General features: G+C 31.7%; 1 protein-coding gene across 6 annotated transcripts; it reads left to right on the top strand.

The window, feature by feature from the left end:
* Nucleotides 1–2,484: 2,484 nt before the first annotated feature.
* Nucleotides 2,485–19,917, top strand: LOC123684916. 6 transcript variants are annotated; one of them, XM_045624439.1, is made up of 4 exons: nucleotides 2,485–2,631; nucleotides 16,203–16,444; nucleotides 17,386–17,472; nucleotides 18,818–19,917. In XM_045624439.1, exons 1-4 carry the CDS (start codon nucleotides 2,595–2,597, stop codon nucleotides 19,196–19,198), a joined length of 747 nt encoding a protein of 248 aa, XP_045480395.1. In that variant the 5' UTR covers nucleotides 2,485–2,594; the 3' UTR covers nucleotides 19,199–19,917. The 6 variants fall into 6 exon arrangements, with proteins under 6 accessions (XP_045480395.1, XP_045480411.1, XP_045480427.1 ...); XM_045624455.1 differs by lacking the exon at nucleotides 2,485–2,631 and adding an exon at nucleotides 5,505–5,622; XM_045624471.1 differs by lacking the exon at nucleotides 2,485–2,631 and adding an exon at nucleotides 5,586–5,703.
* Nucleotides 19,918–21,660: the final 1,743 nt, after the last annotated feature.

Here is a 21,660-nt window from a genome sequence, read left to right as displayed (position 1 = left end):
CCAAGTAGAGTTTCCACAAGTACGACCAACGAAATTTCGAATTTCTATTTATTTCAAAACTGCTGATTCGATCTAGATGAAATTTTGAGATGAATAGAAATTCAAAATTGAAGCTTGAAATTATTATTAATTTCAAGCTTCGTGCGACATTTCATGTTCATCTCTTAATCAGAACCATAAGAAATACCCAAGAACTTCGGGATTGAAATTTTGGATTTTGGTATCAAATTACAAAATAAAGCTTTGTTGAAATTTTTAACTATTATCATCATCAAAACCATTGGAAAATTCAAGAAGAATATTGAAAAAAAAAGACAATATTACCGTTCCTTAAAATTCGATCGAGATTAGATTTCATATAGGTATGTGTTTAAAAGGACAATTTCTAACTTCGTAGCAAATTTTTATTGATAACGTTATCAGAACCATAAAAAAAATCTGAGCAAAATATAAAAAAAATATATTTCACTGACAAATCACACTAAATTGAGATTTTGCAAGTATTTATAAAACAATTTCAAGCTCCATGCAAAATTTTGTATTGGTCACGTGATCAAATTAATAGAAAATCACAGCGGAATCTCTAAAAAAGGATGACGAAAGCAATTATGTGAATTCATGAGCTCTTGAGCTGTCGTACATTCATGCGCTGATTGTTTCCTTGAATTTACTCATTTACATTTTTGTGATCTCCAAGGGCGCAAAAACAGCATGCATCAGTCAGCGATTAGAAGATCCTGAAGCCAAGTGATCTCTGACTTAGACATCTCACTCATAGATAAACCCTACAAGGGCCTACTATTGTGTTTTTTCTGTAAGATCGCCTTCGTCAGTACAGCATCTGGATATAATTCAAATTTGACATCAGAATATTTTAAACTTTGAAGTTTTTTTTCCATTGAAACATTGAAGGTGGCGTACATCTTCAGGAAATTATATTTCAAATTGTGCCCACCTTAAAAAGTGCATAGTTGTGAGTTATACCAAAAAGATCACAACAATATCGTATTCTTATAATGTTCTCGATGTTGAGTTGGATGTGAAGTGAATTTCGACAAAGAACTGAATTCCATTGGGGATACTATTGTAGAGGTTGCACTCGCATATACGTTAAAATCATACTATTTTGAAAAATTGTAGGAATTTCACGAACAACAAAACATTGAAACTATTGTACTGTTTCAACATAGGTACTATCGGGACTGGAATATGCTAGTCCTATCTAGTTCTGTTTTTATGGATACTATAAGAAGGCTATTGAGAGAGTTCAGAGAGTTTGGAAGTTTCTCACATACAAAATAGATGAAGGCTGCTCCTAAAGGTAAGCTGTTGACAAATCAGAGCGCAGAAGATATTTTGAGTGCGTCATCTTATATAACGTCCTGAATGGCAATATTGACACTCCAAGTCTACATAGCCAGAATGTCAATGTTCCTTCATACCTCTCTAGAAATCACAGGACTTTCAAACTTCCAAAGGAAAGAACAAATAAGCTTTTATATCAATCTCCTATTTATGTACCTAATGTGTAATAGGTTTAATATGATTAGCAGTGGAATTAATATTCTTTCGTGCACCATCGGGGAACTTGTTTCCTTGTGAAAAATTAAACTAATATTTTTTATTTTATAAATAAAATGAATAAAACGGCTAATATTTGGAAATGAATGATGAAAAGAAAAAGAAGTACAATTTCCAAATGTGTAATAATATCATACTATATTAATTATCCATCTGGTTAATGCATCAGCAAAATGCCATCAACATAACCATTGTCAAACAGAAGATTTCCACGCCAGGAATCATAAACGAAAGTTACCCAAGGAGAATGCATGTCATCGAGGGAGAATAGCGATATACCGGTTTCACCCTTGTTAGGGATCATCAGTACCGTATAATTTCTTATTTTACTTGGGATTATTATTTTGGGATTGATATCATTTTTAATTCTTGTATTCAGTATTATTGTCCCGTGAAAAGGAAACTGTAAGACAATTAAGCTATTATTATTAGTCAGTTTAACCCAATAAATTTTCGGCTTGAAATCGGAAAAAAACACATATTTGGCAGAATGCAACAATGCAACAAGGGCGCAAAAACACAGTAGATGCGTCTAGTGGAGAGTATCAGATATCGCTGTCATAACAAACTTTCGTAACCTCCAAATCTAAAATCAAATAGATCTCCAGATTCCGTTATCTATGACTTAGATCTCATGTAGGTAATCAGTCTAATACTTCCCCGAATTCCGAAAAAGTCGCCTAATTATTTCAAACGCATCGATAAGGCCAAGGTCACCGTACACTAGGTAGAACAGATTCCCCTTTCCTGCCCAGGATATCCTACAGGTCCAGATAAGATCGTTCCTATTTACCCCCACCACCGTCAATGTTGATGTCTAAGATTCTGTTGTCTCCTGGATCAGCATATGTATAAAATGAGTAAGTTGTCGGCGAAAACGCATAACTGAAGCGGCCTATAGACGACTAAGGTTGGTTAATCTGATGAATCATAAGCGACCGTCTCCGCGTGTTTCATCGTAATAGTGAATTGACACACACACAGCAGTTGCAATAGGATTTCTTGCCGGTTCCATGGCAGAGGCTAGTCGACGAAGGGATAGATCTTTAGGTAAATATTTTTCGCGATTAGGAAGTGTGAAGCGGGCATTAAATATTTATTATGGTTCGGTGTGGTTTCTGTGCTCCCCGCGTATGTGTTCTGTGTCGCGGTGAGTAGAGTGTGTTCAAAGTCCGTTATTTTTGGAAATTCGTTCGATAAGCTCCGAATTTCGAGATTGTTCTCTAGGAATGTGATTGTCACGTTTATATAATTTTATTGCAACAAGCAAATCTCTATACCGTAAAATCCGAAGTGATTAAACTATTCTAACCTTTCAACTGATAAAAAAGTAGTGGTTTGTTCACCTTGTAAAACTGAACGTTGGTAGTTGCTTTGGGTTTTATTTTCACTCGTGATTGAGAAAACCAGTTTTGGTAGTTCCTTTCGCTTTTCATTTGTGAAACGAGAAATTTTTGTTGCGAAATGAGGTAAAATTTAATCAACGTAATCAATACACAATAGCAAAATTCCATTGTCCTGTTAATCATTTGAACAACTTGAACATATTTAAAATCGTGTTGTGTTCAGAAAAAATGCGTTACCTATTAATACATATTTCAAATTCAACTGACATGCCATATTGTTTTAAATTCTGATCGATTATTTCAAAGGTGAATATCCTCAATTATTTGCTATAAATTTTTAAATTCCATTTTGGTTACCATCAATAATGTACTGATTCATGATTCGATGTGTTTTTGTATTAAAACACAACTTTCCATTTTCAAAACAAAATGTCAACAATAACTCAGACTTGTGTGTGCTATTTTCGGTAGTTTCACGAATGTTTATTTGCGTATCCTAGAAATTATTCTTTACTTTGATTGAACTCAATATCGCTCAAATAACAACAAAAATATCATTATTAATATTTTTCGAGGCATACTCGAATTCTAATACGAGTATTAGAATTATTTCATGATGAAATTTTCTTTTCATACAATTTTTACAATTTCGAATCAAAGTAAGATTGGCAATACCATCATTTTATAGTCAATCAAAAAATTTCAACATTTCAGTCAATATTACACCAATATTGCTGTAGTATGTTAGACCGATAAGAATTACGAAAGGAACTGAAATCGAACCAGTGTTTCAACATACATTATTAGTACTAAATGGCGAAAGCGCTAGGATATTCATATGATACCCTGATAACAAGCAAATATCTTTAAGTTATTTGGAAGAATTTGTTGATCTTGATTTTCATGCGTTTGTATAATTTCTGTGGGAAAACACAGACGTACGTCTCATCGTGATAGATTTTCCTAGAGATATTACGGAGGTTTATTTTTTCACAACATTTTCCATATTTGTTTCTTCAAGGAAGAACATGGTGTCCCAAATTCGGAGCTCTCTGAAATATCTCGAGAACTGCAAGACTTCAAGGACCCCTGATTTTTTTTCGAAATAATAGGATATCATAAAGCAGATCATAGATATTTTGATTCGTTCTCGACTTTCAGGGCGTTTATGAAAAATGACTATATATTGGTTTTTAAATTCTAAAATGAGTAATTTTTATGGTAATTATACTCATAACAGATCATAGACATTAATTACTTATTTACAGATGTAGATGAGAGAGTTGGTGTTTTTTTTTTAAGGGACATCCTATGTATGATTTGATTACAATTATATAATGGACGCAATGACAATATGAATATAATCTCGAAATAAATGAGAAATATTTAAATGTAAGGTGTCCTCATCAATGAATGAAACTCGAAAAACTTAATATATTTCAAACGGATTTCAAAAACCGGTAATGGGATGCTTTTCGACAAATATGCTAAAAATAAGAATATAGAGAGTCCCATTTGAAAAACACCAACTTTACTTTATATCTCTAAAATAGGTATTTATTTCCTCAATCAACTATTAAGTATCATATAAACCTTTGAAATCAATAAAAAAATCTGTTTTTAATTTTTCCAATAATTCGAATAGAAAATGAAATATTCGAAACAGTCATTTTTTCAGGAACACCCTGCAATTTGAGAGCAAAGCAAAATATTTATCATCTGATTGATGTTATCATCAGAGATCGGGGTCTTAAAAGATTTTTTTTCTTAGTCTTATAGTTATTGAGTTGCGAATATCGAATTTGGGACACCTTGTACATGAATAATTGAATTCCTGTCTCAATGAGTTTATATTTAATTATTCCAAACCGAAAATTTTCAAAAATCATTTTTTTTCAAAAACATGTGAATTGAAAACATTAACAATATTTTTAGTTTGGGATTCAGATCTGTGAAATCTAAGGCTCTTGAATTAAGATCAATTTAATCACAAACGTGGTTCAAAAACTAAGTTATAGTTACAGTTGTTATGCTAAATTGATTTTAATGAACATGTATAAAAGTTGATAGTTATCATTGCTAGGCTATACTTTTGCTAGAACTTTTCGATGTTCTTATTGGTGAAACTATGACGTTGTTATTGTACGTTTGAAAAAAAACCGTTAACTATGCAAATTGAAAATTGTGTCAAATTTATTCTCCCGAGCTTATATTGGACAATTCCTAGAATTCTAGAATGTTATCGGAGCGCATGTTTTCGGAAAACAATGGATAGATTTCCTCTTGAATAGAGAGGAGTGGTTTAACCTTACCTATGAAAATTGAGAGTTGTGTCAAATGCATTTTCCCAAGTTTATACTGGACAATTCCTAGGAGGAAAAGTAGAAGTTTTCGATTATTTTATCACTGAAAATTTTGACGTTGACGTTGGCTATGAACTATCAGCTGCGGCAGTCAATCTACTTCTTTGCTGCCTAGTAAAACAAATAAATATAACTTATAAAAAATGAAAATTATATCAAATTTAATCTACCGCGTTTATACTAAAAAAATCCTCGGACAATTATAAAATGTTATCGGGATGCATGTTATCGGAAAACAATGGATAGATTTCCTTGTAAATAGAGAGGAGCTCAAATTTCAAATCGTTGTGTGTGTCTGTGATCCATCATGCCAGTAACAGCTTCCCTGAAAGGTTAATCTATTCCATTTTATAATTTAATGCGTAGTGATTAGTTCAAAAGTCTAAATAGTTCAGTGCCCAATTTATGCAGAGGTTTGAAATTAATTTAAGTTCGTTGAGTTTTCCTGATGTGAATTTTTCAATTCAACATCAAAATATTAGAACGGAATAACTCCTTGATAAAAAAATGAGATTGAAGTCGAACAAAGTCCTACTCCAATATTTAAAGGAAGTGAAGCAAAACATGCATCGTTCAACCTATAAAATTTGTACCAAATTCATTTTCCCGCGTTTTTCTGGACAATTCCAGAATATTCGATAGATTACCGCGTTTTTCAAGGACGATTCCAGAACATTCTACAGATTTCTATATAAGTTGAGACCATTTCAGTTTCACCTCATTGTGCTTTTCTGAAATTCATCATGCCATCGACAGTTTCTCTGAAAGGTGAATCTATTTTCTTTTAAAATTTTATGCGTTGTGATTAGTTCAAAAGTCAAAAAAGTTCAGTGCCCAATTTCTGCAGAGGTTTAAAATCAATTTGAGTCCGCTGAATTTTCCTGATGTGAATTTTTCAAGTCAACATCAAAATATTGGAAGGAATAACTCCTTAATGAGAAAATGAGATTGTAGTCGAACAAAGTCCTTCTGCGTTATTTAAAGGAATTAACTGAAAACTTGCATCGTTTAACCTATGAAATTTGTCCCAATTTTTTCTGAAACTAACCTTACCTATAAAATTTGTACCATTTTTTTTCTGAACCTAAGCTAACCTATGAAATTTGTACTGAATTCATTTTCGCGCGTTGTTTCAAGGACAATTCCAGAACATTCGATAGATTTCCTTGAAAATTGAGACCATTTCACCTCATTGTGTTTTTTGTGATCCATCATGTCATCAACAGCTTCCCTGAAAGGTGAATCTTTTTTATAATTTTATGCGTTGTGATTAGTTCAAAAGTCAAAAAAGTTCAGTGCCCAATTTCTGCAAAGGTTTGAAACCAATTTGATTTCGTTGATTTTTTCCTGATGTGAATTTTTCAAGTCAACATCAAAATATTGGAAGGAATAACTTCTTTTTGTATTTTCTTCATTCATTACCAAGTATCAGCCATTTTATTTATTTATTTCCTTGATAAGAAAGTCGAATAAAGTCCATCATTTGAAGAAATTGACTGAAAACATACATCATTTCCATTTTATAATTTTGAGCTTTGTGGTCAGTCCAAACGTCAATTCCGTGGAAAGCATTTCAATAGAAAACTCTGTGCTCAATTCCTCCCGAAGTTTGAAATTAATTTGAGATTTTTAATTTTTCCTGGGGTAAATTTTTATTGTTCTAGATCTTTTTTCGTAATTGTGTCTCAACATCATATTCTTCGCTATATCTTATGTACTGATTTGTTTTCAGTTAAAATTTTGATGTTCCACACAATCAATGACGTATGTGAATTGAAATTTTTAAAATTTCTATTCACGATTGAGGAATCCTCGATGAATGGATTTCTCAATAAGTAAATAAACCTCAAGTGTGAATTCCCATAATCCATTAGGTATATCATCAAATTTCACACAATAGCTTATTCACATTTTGGCGCCATGCTGCAGAGTAGAATATCCGCAGAAGAAACCGCAATTAAAAATACGTCATAGATAAGGTTTGATAAGTAATTAACTTCAACAAGGTACTATCTTATCTCATAATATTTAGGTCCAACATATGTTTGTTCACAATTTTTCAATAATAAACCCTTTCAACAAAAATATCGAACAAAAATAAATCACTGCGAATAATTTAAAACTATTTTATCGAAAAATTTCAAAAAAACGAATGATAAAATTGATATTTTTATTATAATTGAATATAGTGTAGAGGATTCGAACTCAAATCAACATAACATACAATAACATGTATTTTTTTCTTCGATTGTTTATAATTATACATGTAGGATATTGAATTTGCAAATTATTACAATTCCCACAATCTTTTAATTTTGCCTGTAGATATAAATTAAAACGAAATTTGATAGAAATCGAACTTGTTGGAATTGTTGGTTACTATAGAAATATACAGGGTGTTTCCTAAACATGCGGCAAAAATTCAGGGGGTTGTTCCTTGGACTATTCTAAGAATATTTTGTCCTTTGATGATTTTTGAAAAACCTATTTGTTTCGAAGATATAGGGGAAACAAAATTTCAGATAATAACATTTTATTATGAAAAATTACATGAAAATTCAACTCAACCTACAAAAACTGTTGAAAATGACCACCTCTAGCCAGCATACAAGCATCCAATCTTCTCCTCATTGACTGCCGAACCCTTTCAAAAACACCAGGATCATTTCTTATTAAGTTACACCCAGCAATGATCCGTGTTTAATCTGTATTCCTTTACCATCTGCACTTATCAATTTTTAGTCAAAAAACTGGCCGTTTTTAGTAATTGGAATGTTGTTAAACAAATTTAAAAATAAATTGTACCTACTTAGTAAACACAGTGCGGTACGCATTTTTATTTAAACTATTATTAATTTTAAAAATATGAAAAATGTTGTTCGCCCTGTATCTTCGAAACAAAGAGGTTTTTCAAAAAGCATCCAAGGACAAAATATTCTTATAATTGTCCAAGGAACAACCCCCTGAATTTTTGCCGCATGTTTAGGAAACACCCTGTATATGTCCAGAAAATTATAGTTTGACAACTTATTATATATGAAATAACCGACAATTTTTCGAAAAAATATCGAATATATTTTTATTAGGGACAGTAAAAGCGACTTAGAAGTACTTACTCCTCCAGAAATAAGGAAGGCGGCAGAAAATATTGATTGTCAGAAAATGTCGAATGTTTTATTCGCATTGAGAATCCTGCCTAGCCAGGAAAGTAGTTACTCAAGTGCCTAGGCAGGAAAAGTAATACTTTTGCTGATTGATATGTGTCTGCATAATCAATATTTGCTGTCAATCGGAGAAAAAGTTCTTTTACTGAATTTCAAATTCCCTATCCCGAATTCTGAATTACAATTTTCATCTTCTGAAATTCAATTTACTTTTCTGAATTACAATTGGATGAGGTGTAGAAAGCATCCGCATGGCCCAAAATCAATTCATCCTCAACATACCAATCCATCTAATGAAACAATAATGATTCACGACAGACCTCCTCAAAACCACAGCCTCCTCTAAATACGCTCCGAGTCCAATCCGACCGAAGTGATAATAGTAATATAAATAGACGGCAGGAAAAAAAAACTTACAACACCATTATAATTAGTTGTCGGCTTCGCCTATTAGTTTAAACAACCCATAGGTAGGTTTATTAAAAACGAAACACCATATATTACGTCCGATCCAAGATCCAACTCGCCGACGAGGTTTGAAGCTCGGATTTTCGATAGGCCACTTGCTCATAGACGAATGTCGGTCTGGACCACCGGAGTCAGAAGTTTGGCCTCCGGTAGATTCCGGAGCCTGGGGCTGCAACGCGGTGTATCTTCTTTGTACTTGTTAAATCTGAGCCACTATAACGCGGTTAAGTGTCGGATCGTTGATGTACGGGAGATTCCTACGAATCGGTTACGATGTATATTATGTATCAAGAACGGTAAGCATATTTTACCGATCGAAAACGATAGGCGGTATTAAAGGATCTAAAAACTGTACCGGTGACCTACCACAGATGCAAATCTCATTTTAAGGATGTAAATAAAGATGTTTTCTTTATTTCAGTATCGTAATGAGTTCATTGCAGTTCTGAAAACAATGCTGTAATGAACTCATTACAGCATCGTTTTCAGTTATATTTTTCGTTTTGTGGTTGTCTATAATGACTTTCAATCCTATCAAATTTCAACAAATGTCAATAATTGTCAATATAATTTAATTTGGATATAGTGGAATGATTTACAATATTATTCGCAATTTCTCTCAACTCTGGTGACGTTAAATCCATTTTGTCAATCATAATTCACGAATTTAATGCGTAATTATATATTACTTTAAAATTCGAAACGTACGATTCATATTCAAATTCCGTAATCTGTCAATTTTCGTAACAGACAGACCAACTGCTAAGTTACAATACAAAAGTCACTAGGATATATAATCTGAATTTTTCAATGAATTTCAAAAATATTTCATAAAATTTGACTGAAATAGAGTTGTAGAAGTAAATTCCAACACTCATTTTTACATTCAATTTTACTTTCGTGTTGGAATAGGAGCCATTCTGCAACTTGTTTTAGAATATACTATTGAAATTTTTTTGCGACGACTAAAGGGAAGATATACAGGGTGAGTCCAAAATGTGCGATGAGCTTTCTGGGGGTAAAAGTACATTGAAAAATAAGTATAGTTTGATGAATAATCTTATGGTCCAAAATGCATGTTAAGAGAGATAATTATGTCCTTCCAAAGTTGATAAAGTTAAAATAATTCTCCGCATAACTTCTAAATGGTGAATGTCACTAGATTGAAATTACGAGCTTAAATGTATCTTGTTGAAATACATCTTTTTATTACAATTCTACATTTCTGATATAGTTATAAGGGGTGTTTTTAGAGGGTGAGTCATGTTTTTTTTGGACAGCTTTTATCTTTGTATTCGTTTTGGTGAAAAAATAAGAGCATTCGATTGAGCGAAATTACATGAAAAAGGTACTCTCATCCAAATACAAAAATTGGACCGTTTTCGAGATATTTCAGTTTTTTAGTCACCTGATATCAGCAGATTCATTCATCGTGAGATTCATCGATAACCATAAAAATTGTCCGAAAAATTCATGACTCTAAAAACACCCTTTATAATAATTATATCAGAAATATAGAAGTGTAATTAAAATGTATTTCAACAACATACATTTAGGCAAGAAGTTATGCGGAGAAATTCTTTCAATTTTATCAAATTTGGAAGGCTATATCTCACTTAATAAGCATTTTGGGTCAGAAGTTCATCCATCAAATTACACTTATTTTTCAATGTACTATCACCCCCAGAAAGCTCGGTACACATTTTTGAATCACCCTGTATATATTCAGCGTGTTCGGAAAAAACGGTATAGGTAGACCAAAGTTGCACTCTTTTAATGTAACGCCCTGTATATGAATTAAAACATGGAATGGCAAGCTCAAATAATGATGAGTTTTGTTAAGATCATTTTATACCTTAGAAAAATTGAAAATATGGAGGTTTTTGTAATTGGTGAAGATACAGGTAGGTACGTCGCCGATAGAAACGATGTTTTTTCAGGTAGACATATTGGCTTCTTCTATACAGAAAAAAATTCAACTCTGGATTATACAGAAAATCTGTATCTTTGTTTTCGAACACTATGCTGATATAATAATAATTTCAAATTGTGCTTCGGATTGCCCTATACACATCGCGAAAAAAAGTTTTCAAAAGATCTTAATTTACTCCTTCAAAATGGGATACGTGTTGGGCCACCCGGTATATGTTAACAGGAATGAACAAAAATTACTTTAGGTTAGGTATTTACAACAAATACCGTAAGTTATCCATGGATAACTACGGTAACCTAACCTAACCTAAAGTAATTTTTGTTCATTTTCATATTTTTACCTGACCTAGAGTAATTTTTGTTCATTTTCATATTATATATCCTGTTTTCTGCAGAATACAGGATCGTGCAAAATATAATTTTTTTCGATGTCACTCTAACTTTCAGAACAATATAGTCATCAAATAGCAAAGAACATTTGATAAGTATAAATTTTCATTGGAAATGTTCTTGCAGTCAAAAATAACTAAATAATAAAACAAAGATGCCCACTTTCAACTTGACTTTTTCTTGTTGTCCAAAACTTGGATTTATTAACTCTGTGATAAAACTCGACCTTATTTTGTCGAAAATTATATAAATATTCTCAAGATTTTGAAATTTGTTATTAACGAAAATATAAGGTTGATTTAGATGACATAACTTCACTACTGAAAGCTATTTGTTACTTACTTACTAGCAGGTTCAAATTTGGCATGAAACCTCCCTAAAGAAAAATAAAAGTTTCTACAGAGAGATCAAGTATTGGGTACCTACATTATTATGATAATTGCCTCAAATTATCAGCGTTGTTCGAGTGACTTCCATATATTGTAGAATTATTTCTGTTGTGAGTCAATCTTAAAAAACTGCATGTCCGATTAAGGAGATGTTGTTTTTAGTGACTTATCTTTGGATTAAGCTAAAAAAATTGAATTGATTCATATCGAAAGAGGGAAAGAGAGAGAGAAAATAGCAAAAATTTTAGTTTCTTGCGAAGAGCAAGGTTATTCAGAATTCAACACATCTGTTGAATATGTCGCCAAAAAGTAGTTCGCATAAAAAATATTCGAAAGTACTCTTCATATCTCAATGAATAGCTACAGAAGATGTTCCTGACGAGGTATCTAGTCTTATTTTCGATCGATTCAGATCTAACTTATATCCTGCTATTTACTTTCTACGTTTTCTGAAATCTCTAAAGAATTGGCCGCATATAAATGACCCATTTTTCTCCTTCTTTTTTTGAATTCATTGGGGTCTCTTTCTAGTTTTTTTGTTATTCACGAATAATTATAAAGGAATTTGTTGAAATACCTACATGAAATTCGAAATGTTTTTCCGTTATCGACTTACCACCAGGAAATAAGAAGTCGGTTGAAATATCTCAGTTTTAATGTGAAAATGATTAGAATACCCTATTCAGATCTGCTTCTTTAAGATGAATTGCCTTCATTACTCAACTGTGAACGATTTGTGACTAATGAGTCGGCATTTATGAAATTTGCTCCATTTTGCTGGTTGTGGAACATAATTGAAAATTGTTTACAATTTGGATATTCGCCTCATTAGAAATATCTACGCAACTATGGAAATAATTTGTCATTTTGTTTGTTTACAGTGCCTCAATTTATCAGTTATCTCAAAAAGGTGCTTAGCGGTTTTTAGAATGTTAGAAATAACGAACAAAATTTATCTTCAATTTTGTATTGCAAATGGAATTTCAGTTCAGGAAATGTTATAAAATACTTCAACAGAGAACTGGTTTTGGATTCTTCCATACTATAACGTAAAATGATGTTTTCACAAGGAAAATTCACGTCAAGTACTGAGAAGTAAGAATGCATTTTAAGGATAGGCTCATTCGTTGGCGTGAGTGAATCTTATTGGAATGGGTTTACTTTGAAAACAATCAATAACTTTGGTTTTTGCACCTTATTGTGTAATTCTTGGGATTTTTTTGATATACCGTCCTAATTGTTGGTTTGGAAAAAACTACAAAATTTAATTTAGGGGCGGGATATTCGGCCAAAATTTTTCTGTGATAGGTACACAATTGAAAAAATAGACCTAATGTTGTTGAAATCATTAAAGAAATCCTCTAATAAATTTGAAATTCTTCTACGCAATTAGACCATAAAAACATATTTTTTTCTTCAGTTATCTTAATATCTCCGCTTGAAGGAGATAGAAATTGCGCCTTTCTTCTTTTAAAGCATATTCAGCTAATTTAGTATGCTAGGAGATTTTGCCAAAGAAATCACTCTCCATTCTCCTAATTTACTGAAATAGATAATAGTATATTTGCTAGGGACTCTTTTTTCTAAAGAATTTAATATTCTATGAAAACTTTTTTCAGCCGGATGCTTAGAGTTAATAGTTTTCGAGATGAAATACAATTGACAATACAAAATGAATATTGACAAAACAAAAATAAAAAAAATATTCATTATTACTCTTTATCTTATTTATAAAATTAATCATCGAAATTACAAGGATTGGGACGCGGAGTTTTCATATACATAAATACATTAGTTTTTTCAAAATAAAAATGCAATTTATATGAGTCAGTTGGTGCGGCAAAATTTGTATACCTACCAGCAAATGTGCAAATCCGCATTCTTACCTAACCAAACCTAATCTTCTGAAATAAAAATATATTTGTGAAGGACCTATTTTCTAGAGAATTCAATTTCTTATGAGAATTTTTTCTAGCCGAAGTATATAGTTTTCGAGATGAATTCAATCAATTGAAAATGGAAAAAAATCTTCATTATTACTCCAGTTGTTATATTTGTAATTTTATAAAATTCATCATCGGAACTAAAAGGATTAGAAGCCGTGAGTTTTCATATACCCACATAAATACATTAGTTTTTTTCAAAATAAAAATGTAATTTTTATGAGAAAGTTTGGGCGGCAAAATTTGTATTCCTACCAGCAAATGTGTAAATCCGCCTTCTTACCTAACCAAACCTAACTTTCTAAAATAAAAATATAATTGTGAAGAACCTATTTTCTAAGGAATTTAATTTCCTATAAGAATTTTTTCTAGCCGAAGTTTATAGTTTTCGAGACGAATTCAATCAATTGAAAATAGAAAAAATCTTCATTTTACTCTAGTTGTTATATTTGTAATTTTATAAAATTCATCATCGGAATTATAAGGATACGAAGCAGTAAGTTTTCATATACATAAATACATTAATTTTCTCGAAATAAAAATTTTATTAAAATGAGGCAAAATTTTAAAAGCCTACCGACAAATGTGTAAACCAGCTACTAGTTTTGATATAATTCCTGAAGAGTCTCCAACATAAAGAAAATCTTGATATTATGAGCATTGCATTTGAACACTTTTACAAAAGGTATGTTTCATTTTTTACTAACATATTTTCTTGAATATGAAGACGAAGATTTTCTCTAATATCGTGCACTTAGTTGCGTTTGTTTAGTCACTATTTTATTTTTCGGACTGGGTTTACCTTTCAAAAATAGACTGCCATTGAAATTATGTCAGGGAGAACTAGTTTTGCTTTTTCCATTTCTCCTTTCACCATCAGGTAGTACCTTGTCGACAACGGTACCACCCCCTCTACCAACGGTACCAAACTCCAATAGGAAAGCATTTTGCGGCACCTCAGTAAATTTTACAAAAGAACAATGCGACAATTGTGTTATCGGCTTATTGTATACTTCTTCCACTATTTCCATGGGTAGACCAGGTAGTACTGCGCTATTCAAGTACTTCTCAACCGGCCAATAATCGAAGACTTCTCCCGTACACGCCCCGCCTTAACATTTGTCTTCAACATCGTGGTGTGTGTCATATCCATCAAATAAAAGAGATCGCAAAACCTATCTCACACGTACTACGAAACTAGAAGGTACTCTTAGGACATCGCTAGAGTAGAGAAGCTCGATTTTTAGTGGCATCACGTTGAGCTTTGCGCGTGTACGGGTTGAGTTTTCAGTTTGAGTCTGACCGTCGTCCGTGTAAGTTCGCGAAATTGAACGGGTACCATTTTTCGAGTGGGTACTACCAATGTTAAGTTGGGGGAGGTGCTGTTTGTTATGTTTTGCCAACCGACCAGGATACCTGGTTTAGCGACCAGAGTTAACAGTGAGTTCATTACACCTTTTTATGCACCGGTTTTCTTTTTTTTTACTTTTATATTATAGTGGCTTTATTTCCTTCTTCTGTCAATATCTTGAATTTTTTTATTTTTATTCTTTAAATGATTGATTGGTCAGGTATTTCCCTAGTTGGTGACTATTACCTACCTTTTTTGTATTTTTTGTTCATTTTACATTTTTCTTTTCATTTCACAATTTGAAGTGTTCACTCATTTATTTTGAAACATTTTGTGAGACATTTCGTTTTAAAATCTTATTTTTCTGTAGATTTGTTCTGAAAGAAATTCTTCTTCAATTTTCTTATTTTTTTGATACCAAAAATTAAATTCTGATATTTGTTTCCTATTTCTTCCTAATCAGTTCTCAGAAATTGTAGGTGTTATTTAATTAATATTTCCTTGGAAGTCAACTCTTTCCTTTCAGATTGAGATATGAATAGATTATTAATAATTGAATAGAGCAGCTTACATTATTTTGGCGCCAAATATTCAATGGGAAGAACATATAACTAAAACTGCATTTCAATAATTATAATAACTTATAATTCAAGAGATCTATAAAATAATTAACCATTTCCTATTCGAAAAATTCACATCAAATTCATTCTTGTGTGTTAAATCATTAATCTTAAAATAGATATTTCTACCTATCTAGTATTTATAATAGTACCTAGATTATAGTTGTTACGTTTATTTGAACTGTTTTGATGAATTCCATAAATTAATACTAAGAAAATGAGAGTTATTGCTACTATTTCTAACATTGTTTCGGCTTTATATAAACGGATTGTATAAATAATTTATATTTTGTGCGGAACTATAGGAAGTACCTACCTACGTCAAATGTTATATGAATTTCTATACTCATCGCACTGAACCATAAGTGAATTATTCTGACGTACAAGAATAATTGTGTTTTAATACCAATTGTTAGATTTTGATAATGGATGATATTTTCTCGGGGTTTTTAAGGATTTATCAAAAAATAAATTTCTCAAAACTGTGATCGAGCAATCAGCTCGATGATTATGAATCCAAAAATGAACTGAAATTGAATAATTTAACTGAAGCAATCGCAACGCAGCAACAAAATTTTGTAGTAGTGAAATCACTACAATCAAATTAATTGTTTCTGGAGACTTTTTTGAAATTGAATAATTTTTTTTTTCGCAGGCGTTCGTTCCATCCTCTTCATGCTAATGGCGATAGGGTCTATCACGCCTTGCATTGCAGAATGCAATACAACTCAGTGGTGGACAGATCCCTGTAAAACCGAAGTACACGTCCAAATGGAGAAATTCAGACATGGTAGAAGTGTGAAGGAGCATAGAGGATTCGTAATGGAGCAACTCAGAGGGTCCATCAACAGAAGTAGAGGCCTCCTGAAAGATTTAGGAAGGTTGTACATCAATGAGGTAAATACAATTCTAGAAATTGAATCTTTGATCAAACGTAGCAGCGATTAAATTTGGGAAATATCGGTCTTAGGAACACAAAAAATCAAAAAATGAACAAGTTCCACTCCATTCTTTCACAACGCTAAGTTACAATCAGTGACACATGAACATGGAGAAACCGAATTTTATGTGCCTTAAAATGATTACATAATCTATTAAAAAACATCAAATATATAGATGATAACACCAAGTGAAAATGTAAAACGAAAAAATGAAAAAAAATACTAAGTCATCTAACATCAAAGCGGATCGAGCAAGACATCGGTATGGAAAACAGAACAATCAAAACGAAAAAAGGAGAGATACTCACTGTCAGAATAATAATAACTTAAATATTTTCATTTACAGAGAACAGTCATTCGAAAATTCAAAGAGAACTAGTTCTACTGAACCTAAGCAAAAACACGTAAAACGTAAAATCTGCTTTCAACATTTTTGTATTAAGTTGGAATATGCAATACACAGTGTACTAACATCAGTACGCTGCACTTTTTTGATATATAACATCTCCTTGAAACAACGTTTAAAGTTCAAACCTAAAACTTCAACATTTTGAAAATCAAAACTGTGTTTTGATGACAAAGCGTGACCAGACAATGCTGTAGAATCCTTTTTATTCCTACAATCCCTCTAGTGCTGAGCCGATCTGTTGTTCAAATATTGACCTGTTTAGCCCACGTAACAAGCATTACAGTCATTACAGTTGATCTTATATACCACTCCAAAATATCTGCCCTTAGACTGCCTATCTTTAAGTTTTTGTGTTCCTGAGACCGATATTTCTCAACTTCACTTATAACTTGGAAAGAGATTTTTCTATCAGCAGTAGCGATTCTTTGACTACTGGTATGAAGTGTAAATCATTGATTGATTAATGATCGTTCTTTATTTTTCAACAGACTCACAATCTCAAATACCATCGCCAAAACCTCCAATGGCTGAATGTTGTCCCGATGATCAGAAATATTAGCCATCCCAGAAGATTCGTAAGTAGAAATTTATTTTTTTTTATCAAAATTTTCCTTTCTAAATTCATGTTCAACTGGAGTCAACTAGCAATATTTAACTTTCACTTTCAACACTAGTGCAGATGAAGAGTCATTTGTATAATTTGAAATATCAATTTGATACGAATTACACAACCATGGTCTCTATCAATATCATTTTGCTTCAAAAAAAAAATTAACGTACAAAAACATTCATGTTCTAATTTATTCTTTGTACCACGTAAAGAATTCCATAATTATTGGAGGTTTCCTTGATTCATTGAACTCTTGTTGTGATACGTACAAATTTTTCGATTAATTCATCTCAAAAAAAAAATCTCAAAACAAATCCTTTTTTTTTTCAAGGAGATTAGGTTCCCACACACCTAGACTCACGCGATTTGTTTTTATCAGATTCGAGACGGAAATTGGTAGAGAATATTTACATCCGTAAACACTGGGATTTTCTGATAGGAAAAATGCAATTTGAAATGGTTATAATTGCAACACTGTGTAATATTTTTTGATCTTTCCCATATCATCTATGTTCATAAGATTAAGCCATTCAATCATGGAAAGATACACGCTTAGACAACGTTTAAAAATTGTCTCATCAAAATTAGTACTAATTTGTGAATATTGAGGGAAATTCAAGTCGACATACTATTCATAGTATGTACTCACTATTCATCGTACTGTAAACAAACTCGAAAGTGAATTTTCTTTCTATAATAGAGTATCACTATCAAGTACTGAACCGAACTTGGCAACACATTCAAATCCTTCTAAAATGCATTCTTTTATTGTGACTTGAATATGTCGTCTATGAAATATTCTTAATTCTCTGCTGATTCAAAGAATATTGTTCAATTCCTGAAAGTTTTTGAAGCGTATATCTTCCAATAATTGAATGGCATAACCTAGGGAAGACACATGACAGAAGAAATGACGAAAACTTCCTATTGGAAAACTCTTATTAATTGCATCCTTCAAAAAATTTTTACTATCAATAGATTCCCTAAAGTTTTGCTGCCAACTTATTATGAATTTTGTCGCATTCGACTATTGAATATCAGAATTCCAGAGTTTTAAAACAAAATTATAATTTTCATTTCATTTTCACAGAACAAACTTGCTCTGATTGGAATCCCATCCCATTCTATGACAGGTTCTGTGGTTATCAGAATGTAAAAAAAATAGATTCTTCATTTTTAAATTTCCAATATTTCTTGTAGATTATTATTTTAAAAATTTGTTCACATCAATCAAGGAATTCAATTTTCATTCATTTTTTAATTTTCAATTGTTGTTGTATATTTTTATTGATTCATTTTTTTCTTTATAGGAAAGAAAACTGAGGAAGCTTCATACCACCTTGCAGTACTTTGCAGGAGCACTAGAAGTACTTTCATGTACTCCGATTAAATCTCCGGGATACTTTGACAAGGTCAAACGGGACAAAATCCTTTACGATGCCAAAAACAACCTCAGGGCTCTCATTTGTGAGGTTAAATTAGCTGTACCCAACCAAACTACTAGGAAGATACCTTTGGAAAAAATGGGTATAACTCTACCCTCTGAGATGAATCTTACGGAGTCATTTTTTTACGACCTCCAAGTATTGAAAAATTTAAAATGGTTTTTAACACAATTGAAAAACAAGGCACTCAAAGGGAAGAAGGGACCACGCAACCGCAATAGAGTGTTAGAAATTAGGAAACCCTAAATGATATTTTTTATAAGTCTTCTCATTCTGTGATAATACTTCTAGGACATTTGTGATATAATCGATTCTCCTAATCGATCCAAAAAAAATTTGTGTGAATGTGACTGAGGAGAGACTTAGTAGCGTAGAGGCGTTTTTATCGGACGCAATTTTACAGTCTAAATAGTTGCTAATCACACAAAAACTGATAATAAATGAGCTGCATTGATACTTTCATTTCAAAATAGTGAGACAGCTAATTTGAAGTATCACTCTACCGCTAGATTTCATACACATTTGAAATATCGGTAAAGCTTCATTGAAATTGAGTCATTAACGGATAGTAATCTCGAAGGCAATTACAGAACGAATAAAACGAATAAAAAAAATTTTTACTTCGAATCCACAGTTCATGTTTCTTAGATTAAGTCTCAACAAGCTCAATTCATATTGATCTTTTCAACTGACAATATCAGTATTCATTGTATATTATGTATAGTCATTGTATAGTTTTATAGCTAGGAAAGAATTTCAACGTATGACATTCCATTTGTATATTATTTATTTAATTTATTGTGCATAATTTATTTTCTTTCCACTGTGGCATTCAAGAAAACCTTTTAGTATTATTGTATAAAAAGTGAACGTGTAGGATGTAAATTTGTATTTATGTATGAATGTGAATAGTTCCTTTTTTACTTTTGTATTTATTTTGTACTTAATAAAAAATGTTGATATAAGATGTCTTTTTTTTTGGAAATCTTCATAACCCGAAACACGTATCAAAATCACTCGCAAATTTCAAAAATACCTTCCAATTTTTGATGAAAAGTCAATACAGATATTAATTTTTTGGAGACTTTGAACTCATTTAAAAATTGAGAATAAATATTTCCTTGTAGATCCTGAACATGGAGATATTACTGGATTATCTAAATCAAAGCTGTTCCCACTTTCTCAATAAGCACTAGTTAGTTTCTGACTGGGTTTCTGATGATCCTAATATCAATAGGCTTCCTTAGACAACAATGATCTTCGAGAAAGCCTGTGATGAAGTGTTCTACTGAGATCCAAATACTTTTTACATGGATGAAGGAGATTTTCTCTAATCGTCAGAGCTTTCCTCATATTTATTTCGATTGCACGAAGGTTGAAATTTTTATTTTATTTCCAAATTTCCACAAGCTTGGATATGTGATCTATCAATATCTGTTCAGTATATCTATCATCAATATTAGAATATTTCGATATTCAGCTGCTTCAATTTACTGAGTTTGAAATGCTTATTCCTTTATACACGCAAAATCTCAATCTGATCAGATCTATAAATATGATTTTTTTTTTTCAATATTCTCTTTGAAGCTTCTATTTATCGTATGATTTGATCAGTTTGAAATTTTCACAGTGCTTGAAATTATTTCATAGCAATAACCAAAATCTCAATTCTGTCGATTTGGGGTTATTGATTTTTGATTCTCAATTTTTTCTGCCATTTAATCATTGAAAGATACACACTTCCACGTTCAGAAATTGATGAATTTTACAAAATTCAGTGCTCATTTGTGAATACAGAGAAAAATGTAGGAAATAATTCATTATTCAGTAAATGAATTCGTCGTGTTGTAGATAAATTTGGAAGTAAATATTTCTTCCCACAATACCTACCCAGTGCCAAGTACTGAATCGTACTTGGTACCACATTTAAATATGTCTTCAATGGCTGCGTTTTGCGGACACAACAGTTGTTATGATTAGTAAGCGCATGCTCAACATGTTTAGTGAGCGGAAGCGATTTTTCTGAGCAACTTTGAAATACGTTCTCTGAGAACAACACTTTGTGAACACTGTCGAAACAGAGGTTTTAGAGCTAGTCGATTAACTAAATATTGTCGTCCATTCTTCTTAAATTTTTCTCAGTATTCACAAATGCGTACAGATTTCGATAAAATATTTAAAACACTTCTTTACATTGTGGAAACGTGTATCTTTCCATGATCAAATGACATAACCTACTGTACAAAAATGACGTAAAATTTCCATGAAATAATACACAGTGTTGTTATTATCACCATTTCAAATTATATAATTCCTAATGGAAGACCCTTCAGTACTGAATAACAAACCGATTTAATTCCATTATGTATCTAGACTAGATAGACAGTGAAATTTTTTAATTTCCAAGAGATTTTTTCGATTTATTCTTTTCGTTTTATACAGTATGTTCCTAGATCTGAGATTCAAAGGAAAATGAGAGATTCCTTGAAAAATTTCAATGAAAAAAAGTCCTATAAACATGACCCCTAGGAATTCACGGCTTGACTTCATATTCAAGCAACTTGACTTGAAATCAACTCAAGTTGTAGATTTTTAATGTTAAGTCTACTTAACTTTAGTCACTTAATAAATAAATATTTGACTTGACATTGAAAAACTACAACTTGTCTTGAACTTGAGTTGATTTCAGGTCAAGCTCAAGTAAAGTA

This window comes from Harmonia axyridis, chromosome 1 (assembly GCF_914767665.1).
Source record: "Harmonia axyridis chromosome 1, icHarAxyr1.1, whole genome shotgun sequence".
In the NCBI taxonomy this organism is placed as follows: Eukaryota; Metazoa; Arthropoda; class Insecta; order Coleoptera; family Coccinellidae; genus Harmonia; species Harmonia axyridis.
This window is presented reverse-complemented; position numbering and strand designations above follow the sequence as displayed.